The 22,905-nt window shown below is 42.7% G+C and overlaps 2 protein-coding genes and 1 long non-coding RNA gene across 6 annotated transcripts in view; 2 read left to right on the top strand and 1 right to left on the bottom strand.

The window, feature by feature from the left end:
- The window catches only part of LOC118393265 (V-type proton ATPase 116 kDa subunit a 2-like), a 36,199-nt gene extending 23,412 nt beyond the window's left edge, over nt 1–12,787 (top strand). For all 4 annotated transcript variants that reach the window (XM_035785793.2, XM_035785794.2, XM_035785796.2 and 1 more), the window contains 18 exons: nt 663–760; nt 958–1,095; nt 1,430–1,527; nt 1,733–1,859; nt 2,059–2,141; nt 2,299–2,392; nt 7,543–7,755; nt 8,734–8,884; nt 9,126–9,265; nt 9,537–9,697; nt 9,975–10,065; nt 10,325–10,443; nt 10,538–10,748; nt 10,997–11,119; nt 11,301–11,420; nt 11,529–11,646; nt 11,846–12,017; nt 12,151–12,787. In XM_035785793.2, the coding sequence (XP_035641686.1) occupies nt 663–760; nt 958–1,095; nt 1,430–1,527; nt 1,733–1,859; nt 2,059–2,141; nt 2,299–2,392; nt 7,543–7,755; nt 8,734–8,884; nt 9,126–9,265; nt 9,537–9,697; nt 9,975–10,065; nt 10,325–10,443; nt 10,538–10,748; nt 10,997–11,119; nt 11,301–11,420; nt 11,529–11,646; nt 11,846–12,017; nt 12,151–12,253 (2,360 nt within the window). In that variant the 3' untranslated portion in view covers nt 12,254–12,787. The remainder of the gene's footprint in view (nt 1–662; nt 761–957; nt 1,096–1,429; nt 1,528–1,732; nt 1,860–2,058; nt 2,142–2,298; nt 2,393–7,542; nt 7,756–8,733; nt 8,885–9,125; nt 9,266–9,536; nt 9,698–9,974; nt 10,066–10,324; nt 10,444–10,537; nt 10,749–10,996; nt 11,120–11,300; nt 11,421–11,528; nt 11,647–11,845; nt 12,018–12,150) is intronic.
- Nucleotides 12,788–13,251: 464 nt separating this feature from the next.
- dnah10 (dynein axonemal heavy chain 10) overlaps nt 13,252–22,905 on the top strand; it is a 57,535-nt gene continuing 47,881 nt past the window's right edge. The window contains exons 1-10 of the mRNA XM_035785792.2: nt 13,252–14,260; nt 19,718–19,822; nt 19,985–20,121; nt 20,361–20,469; nt 20,609–20,724; nt 20,942–21,164; nt 21,399–21,556; nt 21,715–21,945; nt 22,157–22,347; nt 22,540–22,738. Of these exons, the coding sequence (XP_035641685.1) occupies nt 14,035–14,260; nt 19,718–19,822; nt 19,985–20,121; nt 20,361–20,469; nt 20,609–20,724; nt 20,942–21,164; nt 21,399–21,556; nt 21,715–21,945; nt 22,157–22,347; nt 22,540–22,738 (1,695 nt within the window). The 5' untranslated portion in view covers nt 13,252–14,034. The remainder of the gene's footprint in view (nt 14,261–19,717; nt 19,823–19,984; nt 20,122–20,360; nt 20,470–20,608; nt 20,725–20,941; nt 21,165–21,398; nt 21,557–21,714; nt 21,946–22,156; nt 22,348–22,539; nt 22,739–22,905) is intronic.
- On the bottom strand, nt 14,386–16,484 carry LOC118393266 (uncharacterized). Its single transcript, XR_004827532.2, has 2 exons — nt 14,914–16,484; nt 14,386–14,696 (listed from the first exon to the last, which is right to left on the bottom strand). It is a non-coding gene; the product is annotated as an uncharacterized LOC118393266 (long non-coding RNA).

Here is a 22,905-nt window from a genome sequence, read left to right as displayed (position 1 = left end):
AGCCGGGTTTAGAAATAATTATGACTTTGTGACTGTGTTAACTAGTGACGACCCATATTGATGTGTATTCCTCCTGCTTTTAATTCCTGCTTTTACTTCCTGCTTTTACTTCCTGCTTTTACTTCCTGCTTTTACTTTCCTGCTTTGCTCCTATGGGTATACTCTCAATGGCCGCCAGTCCATCCATTATGCCATCATTGACTTGAATGAGTACGCCCGTTCCATTCATTCTATTTCTAGAGCAGCACATGCGGTCAGGAACTGAGGAGAGGAGAAAATGTGCTCCATAAAAAATACAATTTGACAGTGAATATTCTACGTGTTGTTCTTGACCCCGTAAAACACTGGATATTTTGGCACTGTGTTTCTGAGGCTAACCCCTGAAAAGTCGGCGCTAACCCTGCTGCGGAGAAGGGCCAGCTAGCCCTGGGCTAGGGTTGGTGCTAGTCCACTATAGAATGTGCAAGTGTGAACACTCGCTTAGCCCTGGGCTAAAGAGACTCTTAGCCCTGGGCCTAGTGTGGGCTTGATGAAAAACACAGTGTAAATTACAACAGATTAAGCTTATTGATATATTATATGTATTATTTGAAACAAATGGATTGTTTGAAATGCAGTGACTCTGTGTGTTGTGTACTAAGACTTCATTGCATATTTGACAGGGTACCTTCTAAGAGAAATCAAGAGGGCAGACATCCCACTTCCAGAGGGAGAAGTGAACCCGGTTGCACCCCTGCCCAAACATGTCCTAGTTATAATGGTTAGCGCACCCTACCTGTCTCTCTAGAACGTTATAAATCCTTTTATCATAAGAATGAAGTATTGACTTCGTCCCAAATGACACCATATGTTCCCTAAGTAGTGCACTATATACAGTATAGGGAACATATAGTGCCATTTGGGACACCGCCCGAATCACCATTGCCATTGACTCTCTGTATGTATGGCTGTCTCCAGGAGCAGTTGCAGAGGTTGGAGGTGGAGCTGAGCGAGGTGACCAGGAATAAGGAGAAGCTACAGAAGAACCTCCTGGAGCTGACAGAGTATACACACATGCTGCGCATCACACGCAACTTTGTGCACCGCAGCGCAGAGGTAGGTCCAACAGCTTCTCCACAAAGCAGGATCCCACCACTGTACAACACTTTGCCCCTCAGTTTGACTTAAGAGCACTTGCAATGGCTTTGATTTGCTTCATGAAGTGACTGAGCAAATTTTAGGGTCACATGATTTGGCTTTGCACATAACATTAAGGCTTTCTTTTTTTTCTTTATAGCGGATGTTTTGGGGATATATCTGGGGCTAGCCAAAATCTTGCTGCTTGTCTTTTAATCATTTATACATGGGAAAATTCTTGCCCTTTTTCTAACAATGTGTTATGAGGGTGTATGTGTTTTGTGTGTCCTCACACTGGGGTTATGTTTCACAGTGTGAGCCCCCGCAGGTCCAGTATGAGGAGTTCCCCTTCCTAGAAAAGGATTCCATGATGGACTACAGCAGCATGCAGCGACTAGGGGCCAAACTAGGGTAAAGGGCTATCAGCAGTCATATATATTTCTATACACTTGCGTATTTGTGCCTGTTTACTGTAATACCCTGTTTATCTCATTTACATTTACATTTAAGTCATTTAGCAGACGCTCTTATCCAGAGCGACTTACAAATTGGTGCATTCACCTTATGACATCCAGTGGAACAGCCACTTTACAATATCTCAACCTCACTCCTGCAGGTTTATATCAGGGCTGATTCAGAGAAGGAAAATAGAGGCCTTTGAGCGCATGCTGTGGAGAGTGTGTAAGGGCTACACCATCCTTAGCTACTCTGAGATTGACGAGTACTTGGAGGACCCTGACACGGTGGGTCAAAGTTGTTATGCCTGAGAGAGATTCTTAGCCCTTTTCTAAATGGTTGAGTGTGAGATAAAATAATAAGGTACTGCTTACCATATAGGTAAATTTAACAGCATCACTGTTGGGCCTGTGAGAGGTAAAACATCTCACCTCAGCCTTACCATGTTTATATTCTAATCCGCTTCCTGTTCTCTGGTTATTGCAGGGTGAGCCAACTAAGAGTGTGGTTTTCCTCATCTCCTACTGGGGCGAGCAGATCGGACAGAAAGTCAAGAAGATCTGTGACTGGTAATTAAAACACCTCTCCAACTGACCTGTTACACTTTCAGCCTGAGGTGATTCCCTGTCAAACCATTAGGCCTGTTATCTTGCTCCCAACAAGCTCTGAAGACTGTGGCTTTAACCTATGTGATAACATCATGGAGCTTGTCTTTTTGCCCCTCAGTTACCACTGTCACGTGTATCCATACCCCAACAGCAATGAGGAGAGGAATGATGTTGTGGAGGGACTCAGGACTCGCATCCAGGACCTGCACACTGTAAGCTCTCTAAAATCCTTGTGAGCAACAACATTGTGGGTGATGTTTTTTTAGTTTGTTTTGTCTTTAAGTAATGAAAATAACTTTTTTGACTATCAAATTTGTACAGTTAAAAATACAGATGTTTTCTTTTTAATATTACACCCATGTATTCTTTAACCAGAAAAGGTTAACTCCAGAGATCTCTCCCTAACGTCATTGGCTACTTAAAATATAAGCTATCAACAGATTAAGGTGTTATTCCTGCTGAATTTAGCTGTTGAAATACAGTGCCTTCAGAAAGTATTTTAGTCCTCTTTTTTTAGTCCTATTTTTGGTCCTTCCTCTATTTCTGATGTCCATCCAGTTTGATTTCTATTTGTAACTGCTATTTCACAACATTTCTTAACCTACAGTTGAAGTCTGAAGTTTACATACACTTAGGTTGGAGTCATTAAAACTCGTTTTTTCAACCACTCCACAAATTTCTTGTAAACCAACTATAGTTTTGGCAAGTCGGTTAGGACATCTACATTGTGCATGACGCAAGTACTTTTTCCAAGAATTGTTTACAGCCAGATTATTTTACTTATAATTCACTTATCACAATTCCAGTGGGTCAGAAGTTTACATACACTATGTTGACTGTGCATTTCAACAGCTTGGAAAATTCCAGAAAATGATGTCAGGGCTTTAGAAGCTTCTGATAGGCTAATTGACATAATTTGAATCAATTGGAGGTGTACCTGTGGATGTATTTCAATGCCTACCTTAAAACTCAGTGCCTCTTTGCGTGACATAGGAAAATCAAAAGAAATCAGCCAAGACCTCAGAAAAGAAATTGTAGACCTCAGCAAGTCTGGTTCATCCTTTGGAGCAATTTCCAAACGCCTGAAGGTACCCCGTTCATCTGTACAAACAATAGTACGCAAGTATAAACACCATGGGACCACGCAGCTGTCATACTGCTCAGGAAGGAGTTCTGTCTCCTAGAGATGAACGTACTTTGGTATGAAAAGTGCAAATCAATCCCAGAACAACATCAAAGGACCTTGTGAAGATGCTTGAGGAAACAGGGGCAAAAATATCTATATCCACAGTAAAACGAGTCCTATATCGACATAACCTTAAAGGCCACTCAGCAAGGAATAAGCCACTGCTCTAAAACCGCCATAAAAATGCCAGACTACGGTTTGCAACTGCACATGGGGACAAAGAACATACTTTTTGGAGAAATGTCGTCTGGTCTGATGAAACAAAAATAGAACTGTTTGGTCATAATGACCATCGTTATGTTTGGAGGAAGAAGGGGAGGCTTGCAAGCCAAAGAACACCATCCCAACCTTGAAGCACGGGGGTGGCAGCATCATGTTGTGGGGGTACTTTGCTGCAGGAGGGACTGGTGCACTTCACAAAATAGATAGCGTCATGAGGAAGGAAAATTACGTGGATATATTGACGCAACATCTCAAGACATCAGTCAGGAAGTTAAAGATTGGTCGTAAATGGGACTTCCAAATGGACAATGACCCCAAGCATACTTTTGTGGCAAAGTTGTGGCAAAATGGCTTAAAGACAACAAAGTCAAGATGTTCACAAAGCCCTGATCTCAATCCTATAGAAAATCTGTGGGCAGAACTGAAAAAGCGTGTGCGAGCAAAGAGGCCTACAAACCTGACTCAGTTACATCAGCTCTGTCTGGAGGAATGAGCCAAAATTCACCCAACTTATTGTGGTAAGCTTGTGGAAAGCTACCCAAAATGTTTAACCCAAGTTAAACAATTTAAAGGCAATGCTAACAAATACTAATTGAGTGTATGTAAACCTCTGACCCACTGGGAATGTGATGGAAATAAAAGCTGAAATAAACAATTCTCTCTCCTAATATTCTGACATTTCACATTCTTAAAATAAAGTGGTGATCCTAACTAACCTAAAACAGGGAACTTTTACTAGGATTAATTGCCAGGGATTGTGAAAAGCTGAGTTTAAATGTATTTGGCTAATTTGTATGTAAACTTAGGACTTCAACTGTATACCCCTTGACTTCTTCCACATTTTATTACAGCCAGAATTCAAAATGGATTTGTTACCCTCACCCATCTATACACACTAACCAATAATGACAAAGTAAAAACATGTTTTTAGATTAGTTGTATATTTATTGAAAATGAAATACAGAAATATCTCATCTACATACAGTACCAGTCAAAAGTTTGGACACATCTACTCATTCCAGGGTTTTTCTTTATTTTTTACTATTTTCTACATTGTAGAATAAGACAACAAAACTATGAAATAACACATGGAATCATGTAGTATTATTATATTTGAGACGCTTCAAAGTAGCCACCCTTTGCCATGTTGACAGTGTTGCACATTCTTGGCATTCTCTGAACCAGCTTCATGAGGTAGTCAACTGGAATGCATTTTAATTAACAGGTTTGCCTTGTTAATTTGTGGAAATGATTTCCTTCCTAGTGCGTTTGAGCCAATCAGTTGTATTGTGACAGTGTAGGGGTGGTATTTAGAAGATAGCCCAATTTAGTGAAAGACAAAGTCCATATTATGGCAAGAACAGCCGCAAATAAGCGGAAGAGAAATTACTTTAAGACATGAAGGTCAGTCAATCCGCAAAAAAAAAAAAATGAAACTGGCAGTTGCTATGATGAAACTGGCTCTCGTGAGTACCGCCACAGGAAAGGAAGAACCAGAGTTACCTCTGCTGTAGAGTATAAGTTCACTGCACCTCAGATTGCAGCCAAAATAATGCCTTTGAGTTCAAGTAACAGACACATCTCAACATCAACTGTTCAGAGGAGACTGCGTGAATCAGGCCTTCATGGTCGAATTACTGCAAAGAAACCACTACTAAAGGACAACAATAAGAAGACGACACTTGCTTGGTTCAAGAAACACGAGCAATGGACATTGGCCTGATGAGACCAAAATTGAGATTTTTGGTTCCAACCGCCGTGTCTTTGTGAGACGCAGAATTGGTGAACTAATGATCTCTGCATGTGTGGTTTCCACTGTGAAGCATGGAGGAGGAGTAGGTGTGATGGTGCGGGGGTGCTTTGCGGGTGACACTGTCAGTGATTTATTTAGAATTCAAGGTACAATTAACCAGATTGGCTACCACATCATTCTGCAGCGATACGCAATCCCATCTGGTTTGCGCTTAGTGGGACTATCATTTGTTTTTCAACAAGACAATGACCCAAAACACACCTCCAGGCTGTGTAAGGGCTATTTGACCAAAAAGGAGAGTGATGGAGTGCTGCATCAGATGACCTGGCCTCCACAATCAACCGACCTCAACCCAATTGAGATGGTTTGGAATGAGTTGGACCGCCGTGTGAAGGAAAAGCAGCCAACAAGTGCTCAGCATATGTGGGCACTCCTTCAAGACTGTTGGAAAAGCATTCCTAATGAATGTGGTTGAGAGGGTGCCAAGAGTATGCAAAGTTGTCAAGGCAAAAGGGTGGCTATTTAAAATATATTTTTATTTGTTTAACACTCTTTTGGTTACTACATGATTCCATATGTGTTATTTTATAGTTTTGATGTCTTCACTATTATTCTACAATGTAGAAAATAGTCAAAATAAAGAAAAACCTTTGAAACCTAGGTGTGTCTAAACTTTTGAATGGTACTGTAAGTATTCACACCCTTGAGTTAATACATGTTAGAATCACCTTTGGCATCGAGTCTTCCTGCATAAGTCTCTGAGAGCTTTTCACACCTTGATTGTATGATATTTGCCCATTATTCTTCCCATTATTCAAAATTCTTAGAGATCTGTCAAATTGGTTGTTGATCTTTGCCTGATCCAGCCTCAGTTTTCTGCTATCACAGCCATTAAACTCTGTAACTGTTTTAATGTCACCATTGGCCCCATGGTGAAATCCCTGAGCGGTTTCCTTTCTCTCCAGCAGCTGATTTAGGAATGGCGCATGTATCTTTATATTGATACACCATCCAAAGTGTAATTAATAACATTACCATGCTCAAAGGGATATGCAATGTCTGCTTTTAAAAAATATATATTTACCCATCTACCAATAGGTACCCTTCTTTGCGAGGCATTGGAAAACCTCATCGGTCTTTGTGGTTGTATCTGTGTTTGAAATTCACTGCTTGACTAAGGGACCTTACAGATAATTGTATGTGTGGGGTACAGACATGAGGTAGTCATTCAGAAATCATGTTAAACACTATAATTAAACACAGAGTGAGTTCATGCAACGTATTATGTGACTTGTTAAGCAAATTTCTACTCTTGAACTTATTTAGGCTTGCCATAACAAAGCGGTTTAATACTTACTGACTCAGCTTTTAATTTTTTTAATAATTTGTATACCTTTCTAAAAACATAATTCCCCTTTGACATTACGGTGTATTGTGTGTAGGCTAGTGACACAAAATCTCACCATGCTCAAAGCAATATTCAATGTCTGCTTTTTTAAAAGTTTTACCCATCTACCGAGATATACAGTCACTACAAAGATGCAGGCCAATGGTGACATTAAAACAGTATCCCTTAAAGAATGGACCTCATGCTTCCAGCTACGCCGAAGATTATAACTTCTTGGAAAGAAGCAGAATGGAGTGTGAGGGGTAGAGGTTTAGGAGCAAGAGGGAGAGTGCTCTCACTCAGGCGCCAGGGCGTGACCACTCTGGGGTCACTTGACGCTGCTTGTGCCTTGCAGTCTGGAAGACTGTTCAGATCAATCGTTTTGGAAGTTCTACCTCTGATGGAAAAAAGAACTAAATTAAGCTCTGGTCCCAGCACGTGATCTCCATGAGATCTCAACTGAAGGCTGACTCTCCCTCCTCCCTTCCTCCCTCATGCGAACACACGCACATTCCAGAACTTAAAGCACGCAGACTCAAATTCCCTCCCTGGCATGTTCATTGCATTTTCTCTAGCCCTCACACAACATTCTTAGACATTCATTCATCATTTACCCAACTGTGTCTCGTGCCAAAAATACCTTTGCTTCAATACCCAAACAAGCTATGGGCCCTTGCACTCAGTGGAGGCTGCGCTCAACGAGCCTAAGTCAATTCTACACACCCTTTTGATATTCTGAATGAATGTGAAATCCCTCCCATTAGTTAAAATGTCATACTAATACCCCCCCACCTCAACCCCCGGCTTCCACCAGGTACTCCACAGGACAGAGGACTACCTGAGACAAGTCTTGAACAAGGCCTCTGAGTCCGTCTACACCTGGGTCATCCAGGTTAAGAAGATGAAGGCCATCTACCACATCCTCAACCTGTGTAGCTTTGACGTCACCAACAAGTGTCTGATAGCCGAGGTGTGGTGCCCTGTCAACGATCTGCCCATCCTGCGAAGGGCATTAGAGGAAGGCTCGGTGAGTCAGCTCCCTGTTACAATGGCTCCCTGTGTAATGTCATCGTTGGGCTTAACTATTTTATTGTTTTGGATTGTATTGTCATTGTTTGTGACCCCACCTTCTAACTACACTTTGTTCAGTATTTGGCTAAACCAACAGTCACACACCCAGTCAGCATGATCTGCTTTAATAATGGGGTTTTGGTTGTGGTAGAAAAAGGGAAATTGTTCTCGTCTTGACCACCTCTGATCATTTAAGACAGATCCAGGTATTTAGAGAGTTGGGACAACTTTTTGAATTGTGAATATTGTTATAATTCTAGACATTCAGTTACATAGCATTATTTTAATATTCCCATGTAATGTTTATACGCGATAACATGGCTGCCATAGAATTTTGAAGTGTCATGTAAATGCTTTATAATGCTTATTCTAGACATTATTGTCCATGTACTGTAATGTTAATGAGGCGCTAACATGGCTGCCATAGAATGTTATAGTGTCATGTAAATGCATAATAATGCAGAAACCTCAATTGCCCAACTCTAAATACATGGCTCTGGTTTAATTTATTAAACTAGTTTCGTCGTGGGTCCTGTTGGGCCCCAATTGAGGGCTACCAGGGCTTCTGTCTATTATTACATTACATACAATGTGACCTTATAATATGTAATGACGTACATAATATAAGGTCACATTCAGTTCAATGACAGCAGTCCATGCAAAGGTTCTGCCAGTCCTTTAAAAGGCTTAAATGAGGCTTCTAAATACGAGGCTTAAATGGTCAATGTATTTGAACAGTCTTGAATGGTCTAAAAAATTTTGAACTAACTGTTTGATGAGATGTTAGGATTCTGTCTCCATTTGGAGAAAACAAATGATGTCTCAAATAATTGGGTTGCCATCACTCAATCTCCATGCAACCTTAATAGGCTAACATTGCAATAATCTCAGTCTGAAAAGCCACTGTCTTGACATTATTGGCTTACCTTTACAGAGGAAAAGTGGAGCCACGGTGCCTTCTTTTGTCAACCGTATTCCCAGCAATGACACTCCACCAACCCTAATAAGGACCAACAAGTTCACATCAGGCTTCCAGAACATAGTGGAGGCCTATGGAGTGGGCAACTATAGAGAGGTTAACCCAGGTAGAGTACACCCTCGCTAGCCAATGACCGCTGATTACTACATTTAGGATTAAATCACATGCTATCATTAGGCCTACTGCTTTTATGTTTTCTGTTTGTTTGCTATTTCTATGAGCCACATGCCTGTAGCCAAAGACACATGTTCACTCCTAACAAGAATTGACAATAACGTTTTACACTTTATTGATAGTTGAATGTGTATATGGAGGAATTATGATGTATTGTCTGTTGTGTCTAACAGCTCCTTACACAATCATCACCTTCCCCTTCCTGTTTGCTGTGATGTTTGGAGACCTGGGCCATGGTGTGATCATGGCTCTGTTTGCTCTCTGGATGGTGCTGTATGAGGACAATCGCAAACTGAAACACACCAGGAATGAGGTGAGAGGGGCAGAGGAGAGGCTGTCAGTGTGTACGTCCCAAATGTCACCCTATTCCCTACGTAGTGCACTAGTTTTGACCAGGGGCCATGGGGATTTGGCCAAAAGTAGTGCACTACATAGGGAATAGGGTGCCATTTGGGATGCTGGCCGGTTGTGTGGGGAAATTGTTTCTGGTCTAAATGAGCTAAATGAGTAATAAGCAAACAGTAAATGTTGTGGTTAGCTGGATGTTTCCCCCTACTTTGACAATGGTGTATTTGTATGCTCAGATCTGGAACACATTCTTTGAGGGCCGTTACATCATCCTCATGATGGGCTTGTTCTCGGTCTATACCGGACTCATCTACAACGACTGCTTCTCCAAGTCTCTTAACATCTTTGGCTCGGGCTGGAGCGTCAATGCCATGTTTAAATCTGGAAATTGGACTTGGTAAGTACTGTACTGTAATATGTTCTGTACTGTAAGATCTGTTCCTGAGATTACAGAGATTATTAGGCCAGGGTGAAAGGCCACATGATCACAACTCAATGCCAATATGTTTTGGTTTTTGATGTCCTATCACTGATTGGCCATACTGGTTTTTCAATTATATATTAATTACAAGCCTAATTAAGTACAACAATTGCAAATATGTATGCGACATTAAAGATTACATCACCTGATAGCTTACTCTTTTAATTGTTCACTTTTGTATTTTCTTTAAAAGGGATTCCACACTCCGCACCAATGCCTTTCTGACCCTTGATCCCAATGTCCCTGGGGTTTTCAATGGACCCTACCCTTTGGGCATTGACCCGGTAAGTACATGGCTTTATGATTCATGGTCACAAACTTCTTTGTCTTGTCTCTATGTTCGCTACACACACAAGTTATTCCCTGTCTCTTCTTAACCGTACATATTTGCCTCTCACCAACCAGGTCCAATAAAGTAAGTCATGGATCATTACTCATTGTCATTTCAATGTTTTGTTAACAATCGCATCAGTCTGACTGTGATGTAGTCTGTCCATACCTCAACCTGATGTGGTTATTTTCCTTGTTTCTTCCAATGTGTAGATTTGGAACTTGGCGTCAAATCGTCTGACCTTTCTGAACTCCTACAAGATGAAGATGTCTGTGATCGTTGGTATCAGTCACATGAGCTTCGGGGTCATCCTAGGTATCTTCAACCACCTGTGAGTTACAGCACACTCTCCCCCCACACTTTGCAGCCTTCTGTGTGTCTATGAAAGCACTTTATAGCTCTGTTGTCTGTGTCTATCTGTGTAGGCATTTTAGGAAAAAGTTCAACCTGTACTTGGTACTCCTCCCGGAACTGCTATTCCTGCTGTGCCTATTTGGCTACCTGGTCTTCATGATCATCTACAAGTGGCTGGCCTTCTCTGCACGCGACTCCCAGATGGCCCCCAGCATCCTCATCCACTTCATCAACATGTTCCTCATGCAGGGGGACGGGGTGCCACCCCTCTTCCCAGGACAGGTACATGTGTGTTCACACAGTGGTTGTCTCCAAAATGACATCCTATTCCCTATATGCACTATAGGGAATAGTGTGCTATTTGGGACATACCTGCTGAATATGCATATAGAACTGGGACTTCTCACTAAAACCCTTACTTGTGAAGGACCACTCGCTCAGTGAAGACATGTATACAAGCCCATCGCGCTCTGAAGCTACTTCAGTGAGACTGTAACAGGCCTGTCTGTTCTTTCCCTCTCCTACTGTAGGTTGGGCTGCAGGTGTTCCTGGTGGTCATTGCTCTACTATCGGTGCCTGTCTTACTGCTGGGGAAACCAGTCTACCTCTACTGGCTGCACAACGGAGGAGCCAACCGCATTGGAATGTACAGGGTGAGGCTTTGAGTTTGTAGCTCTCGCTGAGCTACGAGTCATAAGCATGTGTGGGTAGTGTGTCCATATATAAGTCTGTGTTCTGGTTGTAACATAGTCTATGGTGGTGTGTGTATGTAGACTGTTTATAGGAGTGCGCTCCGGTTTTAACATGCAGAGTGTGTGTGGTGTGTGTCAACAGGGTTATGAGCGTGTGCGGCGGCACAGCGAGGAGGAGCTCTCCCTGATGAGGGCAAATGACATGGAGGAGGGCAGTGTCCCCAGTGACCTCTCCACCAGCAGAGAGCAGCAAAAAGAGGAGGTTAGCTGATGACAGCACGGTCACCATCTCCCACTAGCCTCTCATTCAGGCATCAGTACACCATGGGTCCCGAAAGTAACAGGTCCTCCTGTCTGTGTTGTTTTACAGTTTGACTTTGGGGACATGTTCCTGCACCAGTCTATTCACACCATAGAGTACTGCCTGGGCTGCATCTCCAACACAGCCTCCTACCTGCGCCTCTGGGCTCTGAGTCTGGCACATGCCCGTGAGTATCAACACACCACATCAAATGTTTATTATTTGTATTGATCTTTGAAGGATAAACATTTAAAGTGCATTTTACATTGAGAGGATAATTATTTATGTATGTAATGTTCTCTGACTGGAGCAACCTTCTTTTAAATTATTAAATCAAATGAATCAATCAGAGATGTGACGGTGTTTGTTTGTCCCTGCTCCCCCAGAGCTGTCGGAGGTGCTGTGGTCCATGGTGATGCGGTTGGGCCTGCGGATGGACACCAGCCTGGGAATCATGTTTCTGGTGCCAGTGTTTGGGATATTCGCTGTGCTCACTGTGTCTATCCTCCTGGTTATGGAGGGACTGTCTGCCTTCCTCCATGCTCTCAGGCTGCACTGGTTAGTTACTCACTATACTTGCAGAATTGAGTGAAGGACAGGAAATATGTGTAAAAATTCAACACATCATGCCTTTATAATGCTTTTATTAATGCTTACTCTATATTCAGTGATCTCTGTTCTCTCTCCATAGGGTGGAGTTCCAAAATAAGTTCTACACTGGGACTGGAATCAAGTTTGTTCCCTTTGCCTTCTCCCTCCTGCCCTCTAGCTTTGAGCATGATGGCTTGCTGTGAATGGGACAAACAATGCTTCTGCCCTCCCAGAGGCAAACTGCCACAATGTGCCAGCAGGATCCAATGCTATATAGCTAGCCTGGGTACTAGTCGGTTTGTGCCATCATGCCACTCCTAAATGACAAGGAGTGGCATGATGGCACAAACATATTGTTACCCAGGCTTCTATTGAGCCTCATAGACATACAGTCCAATTTCATATTGTGTTTTTCTATTTGTTGCACTGACTGATTGCCTTACGTAAGTACAACCAAATCTCAGTGTATCATGCTCTATTTTCAATTGAATGATATTCTGGGTTACCAAAACTTTGCAAGGAAAAGCCTCCTTCAGTCATGTTTGTAAATGAAAAGTATTTTTGGATGAATGTGGGAGAGATGTACATTTTATTTTATAGAGTGATAAAGTTTGAATGAGAAATTAACATTTGAATGACTATGACAGGCTTAAAAAAAGTGGTGCATCACTCTTGAAAGTATGCATACCGTGTTGTGCTGAATGCTGACAAAATTATATTAAATTAAGATATGTTTCCTATGCCTCCATCGCTTTGTGGAAGACTACTTCTTAAACTGCCCATTCCATGGATGGAAATGAAAAGTATAGCTCAAGACATCATTTAATGACACCAACAATCCCTGATTATGAATAAGGCAGGAAAAGCAGGCACTGGACCAGTGCAGAGATCAATTCTCTCCAAAGCTTTTTCCTATATTCCCATCCTGTAGCACCATAACAGGAGGATGTAGTTTATGCTGTTGGGTAATTGTACCTTCAAGATGGAAAAATAAGAAAGATTTTTTTTTGTTGATATTGGATAAATGTCCTAATGATGGTATTAAACCCTCTGAAGAGGAGCTAATTGTTTGAATTGTGATTACCACGTAACATGGAACTTTAACATTATGGGGAGCTTGCACCATTTCATTGTAAACTCACTTGCTGTGTTATCAAACAGTAATGTGCTGTATCTTAGTGATGCTTAAAGATGCCTCTAAAGCAGGATCCTATGGGAAATGCTGCTGTGAAGTTGAGATGAGGGGAGAATCTCAATTGCATACTCCTCGCATCCTCAAAACCCATTGGAGGAGAAGTTCAGAGGGGAAGGACCTCTGTCTTTCTCATCCAATGGGTTTTGAGGAGGCGAGGAGCGTGGACTCCAGGAGTCTGCAATTGACAATATGTCTAGGTAATGTAAAAATAGTGGTTAGAAAATACTTTTCTATAACTATGATGACCACTAATTCTTAGATGTGAAGTCTGATTAGCAATGGCTCTAACGTCTAATCCTTGATTACACAATGTGTGTGGTTTGTTGAAGGGCTTGCTGTAAATGTTTGTACCTATTCTAATGTAGTCTATTTTAATCATATTTATTTTAAAGAATGTAAACATTTGATTGATTCGCATCATTAACTCCATACTTATATTAGTGGTATGCATACATTCCTCTGTTTTGGCTTTGCTGAATTATTTTATCCGATAATGGTGAACATGTTTTCAGTGTAACAGGTGAATAAAGCTGACTGAATAAAGTTGAATTTGACTGAAAATGTTAATGTCAGTGGCGTTACTTTTGCGCGAGACTATCAGATGTTGCGACTGGAGGGCGCCAAAGGGGGCGCATGGCTCACAGAAACAGAAAGTTGACCAGTTGCCATAGTGACATGAGGCTGTCAATTGGTTGCAGGTAGCTAGCTACATCAACAAACGACAACATTTGAAGTTAGCTAGCTAAAAGCTAACATTAGTACTTTGTTGTAACTTAATTGAGGGATAAAATGTCCCTCGACGACCCGCGGGTGGAGTGGATCCGAAACCGGGTATATTCCTGTTTTTATTTGCCGGAGCCAGGTTGTTTCGAGGAATTGCTGAGCCGCGGAGATGGAGAAGAAGAGCAGAAAATAATCAGATTTCTGAATGAAGTCACCGAGGAAGAGTCAGCATCGACCCTGCTGTTTTTCAAAGGAGTCAACGAGGAAGAGATTGAAGTTGAAATTCCGATTGGTACGTGAGTGAGGAGTAGCCACACATATGTTGTCAATGTCGCGTTCAAGACCACTTTAAACTTGTAACTCTGAAGTACTCGGAAATCGCGTTAAGTGCGACATCAGTGGGTTCAAGACAACAGCTGGGATTTCAAGAATAACTCATTTTAATACATTCTGAAATAAAATATCAATCAGAAACTCTGACATCATCCTTTGCTGGGTTCAAAACAACTGGGCACTCGGAAATCTCTGACTTCAGTGCGTTCAAGACAGAGAATGGTGGAGATTTCTAGTGGCCAAAAGGCTGTATTAGCATGGGCAGCACCATTGAGGTCTTCCACCATTTTAATGTAGGCAACTGGGTGGGACTTCCAACTTCATTGGTTTATCCCTCCTGGGGACCCTGTTTTGTAGTCATGTCCAACCGGTTCATCGGGATGGATCAGCCAATCCTGAAGAAGAAAATTGACGACTTCAACATAGAGATTGCCTCAATGGTGCTGCCCTGATACAAAGATGAGTCATCTGTCTATCTATCTAGTCTATTTAGCTTTCTATATGGTTCAAGACAACTGGGAACTCTGAAAAAAAACAAGCTCAGACTAGGAAAAATAGTTTGAATGGTCATACAACTAGGAATTCCAAGTTCGAAAACGCAGACATCCCTACCTGAAGATCACTGACATCATGATTTGACCTTGTTTTTTCCCCGGTTCCCAGTTGTCTTGAAAGCAGCATAATGACTCACTCATCGTCACACTGTGGCCTTTTCTCAATTGGATTTGTTCAACTCCAGCATCCTCTCACGCTTCCTTTTTGAAAAGGTCAAAGGTAATCTAGAGGAGGTGGTGAGGAGCGGGAACGTGGACAAAAATGTGCTTGTATGAAACTCCTCCAGTCACGCATCATCAGGCAAATTACATTTACTAGACCAAGGCAATCGTTGCAAATAGATTGGTGTAAAGTAATTTAACATCGAGTTGGGAATGGAATTTGAGAGGAATGCGAGAGCCTTCCCAATGATAAACTCACAGCTGGGGCTGCAACCTGGTCTCAGAGCATTTTGTATTATTCTGTATGTAAAAATGGGACACTCCATTTAGTATGATATTTTTCCACCTTGTCAGATCGAGGATTCAAAGCAGCGACCTTTCGACATCATAGCATTAGCTAATGGGGATCATAAATAAAAAAAATCAAGAAGGCAGGCCTTCAGTAGGCAACCTCAAGAAGGCTTCCACCCAGGCCAGAGGTTCATGGGCCAAAGGTTCCTGCTCCAGAGTTTCCTGCTCCAGATGTTCCTGGACCAGCACAGGGAAGATGTCCACCTGGATGGTCAGTTTCCTGAACCAAAGGTGGAAGCAGTTCCTGGGTGTGTCCTGAGCCAGTCTTACAGCTGGGGGCTGAATCTGGTTCTCACCTGGTTAGGCTTATTCATCCCACACTTCCAGTAAGGCCTGGTCTCTTGCTTAGTGACAGTGGCTGTTGGTACAGGTTCTTGGACCACAGTGGTTGTTGGGACTGGTTCCTGGGCTGGAGTTTGATATGTTTCATGGGCGTCTCTGGTCCTCTGGTGGTGCGGTAGTTTATGTATGTCGACTTGTGTCAAATACACTATATATACAAAAGTATGTGGACACCCCTTCAAATTAGTGGATTAGACTATTTTAGACACAAGGTGTATAAAATCGATCAAAAATCCATGAAATCTCCATAGACAAACATTGGCAGTAGAATGACAGCTCAATGACTTTCAACATGGCACTGTCATATGACAGTGCCATGCGGCAGGGTAGCCTAGTGGTTAGAGCGTTGGATTAGTAGCCAGAAGGTTGCAAGTTCAAACCCCCGAGCTGACAAGGTACAAATCTGTCGTTCTGCCCCTGAACAGACAGTTAACCCACTGTTCCTAGGCCGTCATTGAAAATAAGAATTTGTTCTTAACTGACTTGCCTAGTTAAATAAAGGTTAAACTGTAAGTACTGTTATTATGAAGTGGAAAGTCTAGGAGCAACAACAACTCAGCTGTGAAGACCGGCGAGTGCTGAAGCTTGTAGCGCGTAAAAATTGTTTGTCCTCGGTTGCAATTTATGCAGAACTCCAGGTAATTCCAAATGGTGCACATACTTTCTCTTGCCACTGTATGTCTGTTTGAAGTGTCTGCAAATACACTGCTCAAAAAAATAAAGGCAACACTTAAACAACACAATGTAACTCCAAGTCAATCACACTTCTGTGAAATCAAATTGTCCACAGGAAGCAACACTGATTGACAATACATTTCACATGCTGTTGTGCAATTGGAATAGACAACAGGTGGAAATTATAGGCATTTAGCAAGACACCCCCAATAAAGGAGTAGTTCTGCAGGTTGGGACCACAGACTTCTCAGTTCCTATGCTTCCTGGCTGATGTTTTGGTCACTTTTGAATGCTGGCGGTGCTTTCACTCTAGTGGTAGCATAAGACGGAGTCTACAACCCACACAAGTGGCTCAGGTAGTGCAGCTCATCCTGGATGGCACATCAATGGCGGCAGCGTAGCCTAGTGGTTAGAGCGTTGGACTAGTAACCGGAAGGTTGTGAGTTCAAACCCCCGAGCTGACAAGGTACAAATCTGTCGTTCTGCCCCTGAACAGGCAGTTAACCCACTGTTCCCAGGCCGTCATTGAAAATAAGAATATGTTCTTAACTGACTTGCCTGGTTAAATAAAGGTAAAAAAAATAATTTAAAAAATGCAAGATGTGGCAAGAAAGTTTGCTGTGTCTGTCAGCGTAGTGTCCAGAGCATGGAGGCGCTACCAGGAGACAGGCCAGTACATCAGGAGACGTGGAGGAGGCCGTAGGAGGGCAACAACCCAGCAACAGGACCGCTACCTCTGCCTTTGTGCAAGGAGGAGCAGGAGGAGCACTGCCAGAGCCCTGCAAAATGACCTCCAGCAGGCCACAAATGTGCATGTGTCTGCTCAAACGGTCAGAAACAGACTCCATGAGGGTGGTATGAGGGCCCGACGTCCACAGGTGGGGGTTGTGCTTACAGCCCAACACCGTGCAGGATGTTTGGCATTTGCCAGAGAACACCAAGATTGGCAAATTCGCCACTGGCACCCTGTGCTCTTCACAGATGAAAGCAGGTTTACACTGAGCACATGTGACAGACGTGACAGTCTGGAGACGCCATGGAGAACGTTCTGCTGCCTGCAACATCCTCCAGAATGACCGGTTTGGCGGTGAGTCAGTCATGGTGTGGGGTGGCATTTCTTTGTGCTCGCCACAGGTAGCCTGACTGCCATTAGGTACCGAGATGAGATCTCAGACCCCTTGTGAGACCATATGCTGGTGCAGTTGGCCCTGGGTTCCTCCTAATGCAAGACAATGCTAGACCTCATGTGGCTGGAGTGTGTCAGCAGTTCCTGCAAGAGGAAGGAATTGATGCTATGGACTGGCCCGCCCGTTCCCCAGACCTGAATCCAATTGAGCACATCTGGGACATCATGTCTCGCTCCATCCACCAACGCCACGTTGCACCACAGACTGTCCAGGAGTTGGCGGATGCTTTAGTCCAGGTCTGGGAGGAAATCCCTCAGGAGACCATCCGCCACCTCATCAGGAGCATGCCCAGATGTTGTAGGTAGGTCATATAGGCACGTGGAGGCCACACACACTACTGAGCCTCATTTTGACTTGTTTTAAGGACATTACATCAAAGTTGGAACAGCCTGTAGTGTGGTTTTCCACTTTAATTTTGAGTGTGACTCCAAATCCAGACCTCCATGGGTTGATAAATTTGATTTCCATTGATCATTTTTGTGTGATTTTGTTGTCAGCACATTCAACTATGTAAAGAAAAAAGTATTTAATAAGAATATTTAATTCATTCAGATCTAGGATGTGTTATTTTAGTGTTCCCTTTATTTCTTTGAGCAGTGTAAATTATACAAGTGGTTAGCCATTTTTAATACATGCATGTTTCTTAAAAAGACTAGAATAGAAGTAGTATATTTCTCCTCAACAGTGAAAGACTATCAAGTGTGTTGTTGATGTTATTTCTGTGTGTGCAGTTAAGGGCAAGGAGTGCTGATTTGTTTTGAGCCAGCTGCAGCTTTGCTAGGTCTTTCTTTGCTTCACCTGACCATATTACCAGACAGCAATCAAGATGGGACAAGATCAAAGCCTGAACAACTAGTACAGTTGATCTTTGTGTCATAAACGCAGAATAGCTTTTTATAACAGACATACCTCTTCCCATCTTCACAACAACTTTGTCAATATGACTTGACCATGATCACTGACCATCCAATGTTACTCCTAGGAGTTCAGCTTCTTCAACTTGTTCAGTAGTTACACCCTTTATGCACAAATCCTGTTGAAGTTTAGGTCTAAGAGAATGCTTTGAACCAAATACAATGCTTTTGGTTTTAGATGTATTTAAGTCCAGTTTATTGTTAATTACCCATTCTGACACTGACTGTAACACCTCGCTAAGAGTCTCAGTGCGCTCACCGGATGTAGGTGCTGAGGTGTAGTGTGCAATCATCAGCATACATAGTCATTTTAGCTTCTTGTAAGAGTGGCAAATCATTTCTAAAAATAGAGAAGCGTAATGGCCCAAGGAAACTGCCCTGAGGGATACCACATATCCATGTACATATCTGATGTTAGAGAAGCTTCCATTGAATATTACTCCCTGAGTCCTATTGGATAAGCAACTCTCCAACGATGTGATAGCAGGTGATGTAAAGCCATAACAAGTTAGTTTTTTCAAAAGCAAATTATGATCAATAACATCAGAGGCTGCACTGAAATCTAAGAATAGAGCTCTACCATCTTATTATCCATTTATTTTAGCCAATCATCTGAGTCAGTGCAGTACAAGTCGAGTGCCCTTCCCTATATGCATGCTGAAAGTCAGTACTTAACTTGTTCTTTAAAAAATAGCATTGTATTTGTTCAAACACAATTCTCTCCATCAGTTTACTAAGAACAGGCAGCAAACTGATTGGGCAGCTGTTAGATCCACCAAAGGGTGCTTTACTATTTTTAGGTAGTGCAATTACTTTAGCTTCCTTCCACGCCTGTGGACGTACACACTCCTTTAGGCTTTGGTTAAAGACATGGTAAATATGGTGTGGCAGATTTCAAGACTCCGGTAGGATACACTCTTCCGTTCACCTACTAACTAATTGACATCTCCTCTGCCACTTATCAGTTTCCGGGTCACGGAGGAGAGAGGGTAGAATATGGACTTTTGCCCAAATGAGAAAAGACCTGTGATACTTCTGCTAGCAAAGCAGGCCCAAGCAGCCTAGCTAGCTACGTTAGCTACATTTGCTAACCAACAACAGAGGTTTCTCATTTAAACCTAGCTACATGACCAAGAGTGACTGTGACAGCAAACAATATTTTCAATTGTTCAGCTAGTAATTACTATTATGTGTAACATTAAAATACTTTCTACCTGTTTTCTGATTAAAGGTCCCTCGGAACTAGCTGAGAATGGGGATGAAGGCAGCCTGGCAGAGTCATCCAAACCCTCCTGTGACACACCTGCTTCTGAGAGAGACAAGTCTCCTGGAGATAGTCAGTACTACTAGTGTAGTATCTGCTTAGATACAATGTGACTGGTTGTGGTGTAGTGGTACACGTAATACATACAGTAGACCTATCATTTTTCCTCCTATTATCGGATACAAGCTTTTACTGTCATTGCATATGTTGACACTTGTTTCTGTATGGCCACAGAAAAGAAAAAGAGGAGAGACTCAGAGGCCTCACGTATGTCAGATGCCCCAAAGACAGAGTCTACACACCCTGCAGATGACTCCCAGGCCCACGAAACTGAGGGCACCTCTGACTCAGAAGATGAGCCTCCCCTCACTGTAAGATTTACCCTCTGTGTGGGACTACAGCCTCCCTTTCAAACATTATTCAAGGTGTTATAAAATGCATAGCACTTAATAGTAGTCTATTGTTTTTGAGGGCTAGGCTATAACAAGAATCTGGAATCTGGTCAAATAATATGATCCGTGTATTGGATATGAAGTGAAGGCCATATTAGTTGAGTGAGATGGAAGCACATCTATCTTGTTATCTGTCTGATTTTGTGTTCTTGTCACAGAGGATTGAGGTTCAAGTCGTGTACCACATGGAGCTGCATGTAGCAGTAAATCATGTCCCAGAGAGGTTCATGAAATCCAACATCCTTTACTTTCTCAGGAACACTAAAGGTGGGTGAGAGAAGGGAACCAAAGGAAGACCAGTCTACTCACTGTGTTATTATTCGTGTGTCCCTAATTTGTCACAGAGAAAGCATTCAAGACAACCCTATTTAATGTTTCATTTATATATTTTTTATTCTGTTTTTAGAAACCATCATTGAGCCCATTGACGTGAATGAGGCCAACAATCTGATGCCCAAACTGTTGGAGATTGGCATGCTGAATGGACACTCTCTACTGATGCTGAAGGACATGCTCAACTACGTGTGTAATAGACAAGGGATTCATACTCTACTTGAGACAAAATCTTCAAACTTGATGAACAAGTTAGATAGGATATTCATGTGTATGACTCATGTATAATATGCACTCTTCTTTTTAAGTGGCCCATTAAAGCTTACTGTGTTCTGTTCTTAGTTGTTTCAGATGAGCCCTTTAAGTCTCAAGCCATCGTTACCCTACTGTTTCTTGGTGATTCCAGGTGTACATTCCAATGCTGTCTGTCAACCAGCTGAAGTTGACTGATGGAGGCTACCAGCAGGGGGCAGCTGCCTCCCAGGATAAGGAGGCAACTGGTGATGGGAAGGGGGACAAGGATGAGAGGCCTGTGGAGTCTCGTGGGGTACTTATGATTCGTGATGAGTTACTTAACAGCACTCACAAGTTCCTGGGTCACATCGAAAGGACTCTCCAGCAGCTGGAAGGTGTGTGTGTCTGTGTTTGTATATCATACCATCAAATAGTTCCTCCTCCCAGACAGGACCCAACCATCAACAGGGTCAGGACTTAGTTCAGCAGCTACCATGCTCTCTGTAAGCATGATATGTGTAAATGCATGCATGCGTCATGTAACAAGTGCACCGCTTTCTCTGGTGTTTTAAACAGTATCTGAAGGTTTATGTGGTAAATGATGATGCTGTGTGGCCTCTCCATTTCAGGTGAGATTAAGCTGCACATCCCTGAGTTGGACCTGGAGCCAGAGGTGGATGCGCTGCTGGCCACTCCAGAGGTGGTGGAAAAGCTGGAGCAGTGTGTGATGAACTGGCAGACTCAGATCACCATCGTCATTGAGGAGCAGCAGAAGAAGAAACCACAGGTGAGAGGGAATAGGCTACTGGGCCCATACATTTGATGTATGCAGACCTTTTATGATTCAAAATTAAAATAAATGAGTAAAATTGTTGTTGTTTTTTTTAAGTAAAAATGTCTGATTACTACTATTTCTCGTTGTTTTACACTCGTTCCTATTCCCAGGTGCCAGGCCCCATGGCAGAGATAGATTTCTGGCGGGAGCGAACAGCCATTCTGAGTGCTCTGAGTGAGCAGCTCAAACTGCCTGTGGTGAAGAAGATCCTGGAGGTGATGACCAAAGCTGACCCGGTCACTGTCCAGAACCTGGACCTGACCGTGACCGAGCTCAGCAAGCTCCATGTGGAGTCTGTGGAGAATGTACGCTTCCTCAGCACACTGGAGCGACACTTCAAGGTGGGCTCATAGTCCTGAAAAAGATACCCTGTTCTCCCCAAACCTCACATTATGGCAGAAACATTTTATGTATAATTGAAAGATGTAGGTCTGACTATTCTGCTGTTGTAAGATGGAATAAGTTATTTTGATATGTTGTCCTTATATCCTTGAGGCCAAATTGTAAGCTCTTCTCCATGCCCCGACTTAGCATTTGTCTTGTGTATCCCAGAACCTGGCTACGGGGGCAGACTTTGGTGTGATCCTGGACACCATCCCTCTGATGATGAACGGCCTGCGCATGGTGTGGATAATCTCCAGCCACTACAACAAGGACGAACGCATGGTGCCCCTCATGGAGCGCATTGCCTGGGAGCTGTCTGAGCGTGTGGCTCGTGTCGTCAATGTCCGCATGCTCTTCAAGTGAGTTGAGCCTGTCCTCTTACCTCTTCTCATGACTTCAACTAACTCCACACTTAGTTTTGAAATCCTAACTGCAATCTATAACCCTAAAGGTTTTTATACGAAAGTCATGTTTTCTCATCCTCTCTTTACAATGACATGTACTGTATGTCGCTGTCTTTGCTTGATTCTTATATTCTTTGTAATGGACAGAGACAAGAGGGAGGTAGCGAAGGCCAAAGCTCAGGATGGAAAGCAGGTGCTGGACCAGTGGAAGGCTTGTTACTTTGAGGTGCGGGCCAGGATTGAAACATCAGGTAGAGACCCACGCTGGGAGTTTGACCGCAAAAAGCTGTTTGAGAAGACCGACTATATGGCCTCCATCTGCCAGGACCTGTACAAAATCCTGCAGGTCAGTTCAACCTGCCTGAGTGACAAACACCTCAACATCCTCTCAATCTAACCTTAAACAGACCGATCAAATGCATATCCTTTATTTATTCAATGACTAACCCACACCCTGTTTTCCCATGCGTTCTATGAATGCTCAACACTTTATGAAAACCAATTGTAAGGCAT

This window comes from Oncorhynchus keta, chromosome 14 (genome assembly GCF_023373465.1).
Source record: "Oncorhynchus keta strain PuntledgeMale-10-30-2019 chromosome 14, Oket_V2, whole genome shotgun sequence".
Lineage (NCBI taxonomy): Eukaryota > Metazoa > Chordata > Actinopteri > Salmoniformes > Salmonidae > Oncorhynchus > Oncorhynchus keta.
This window is presented reverse-complemented; position numbering and strand designations above follow the sequence as displayed.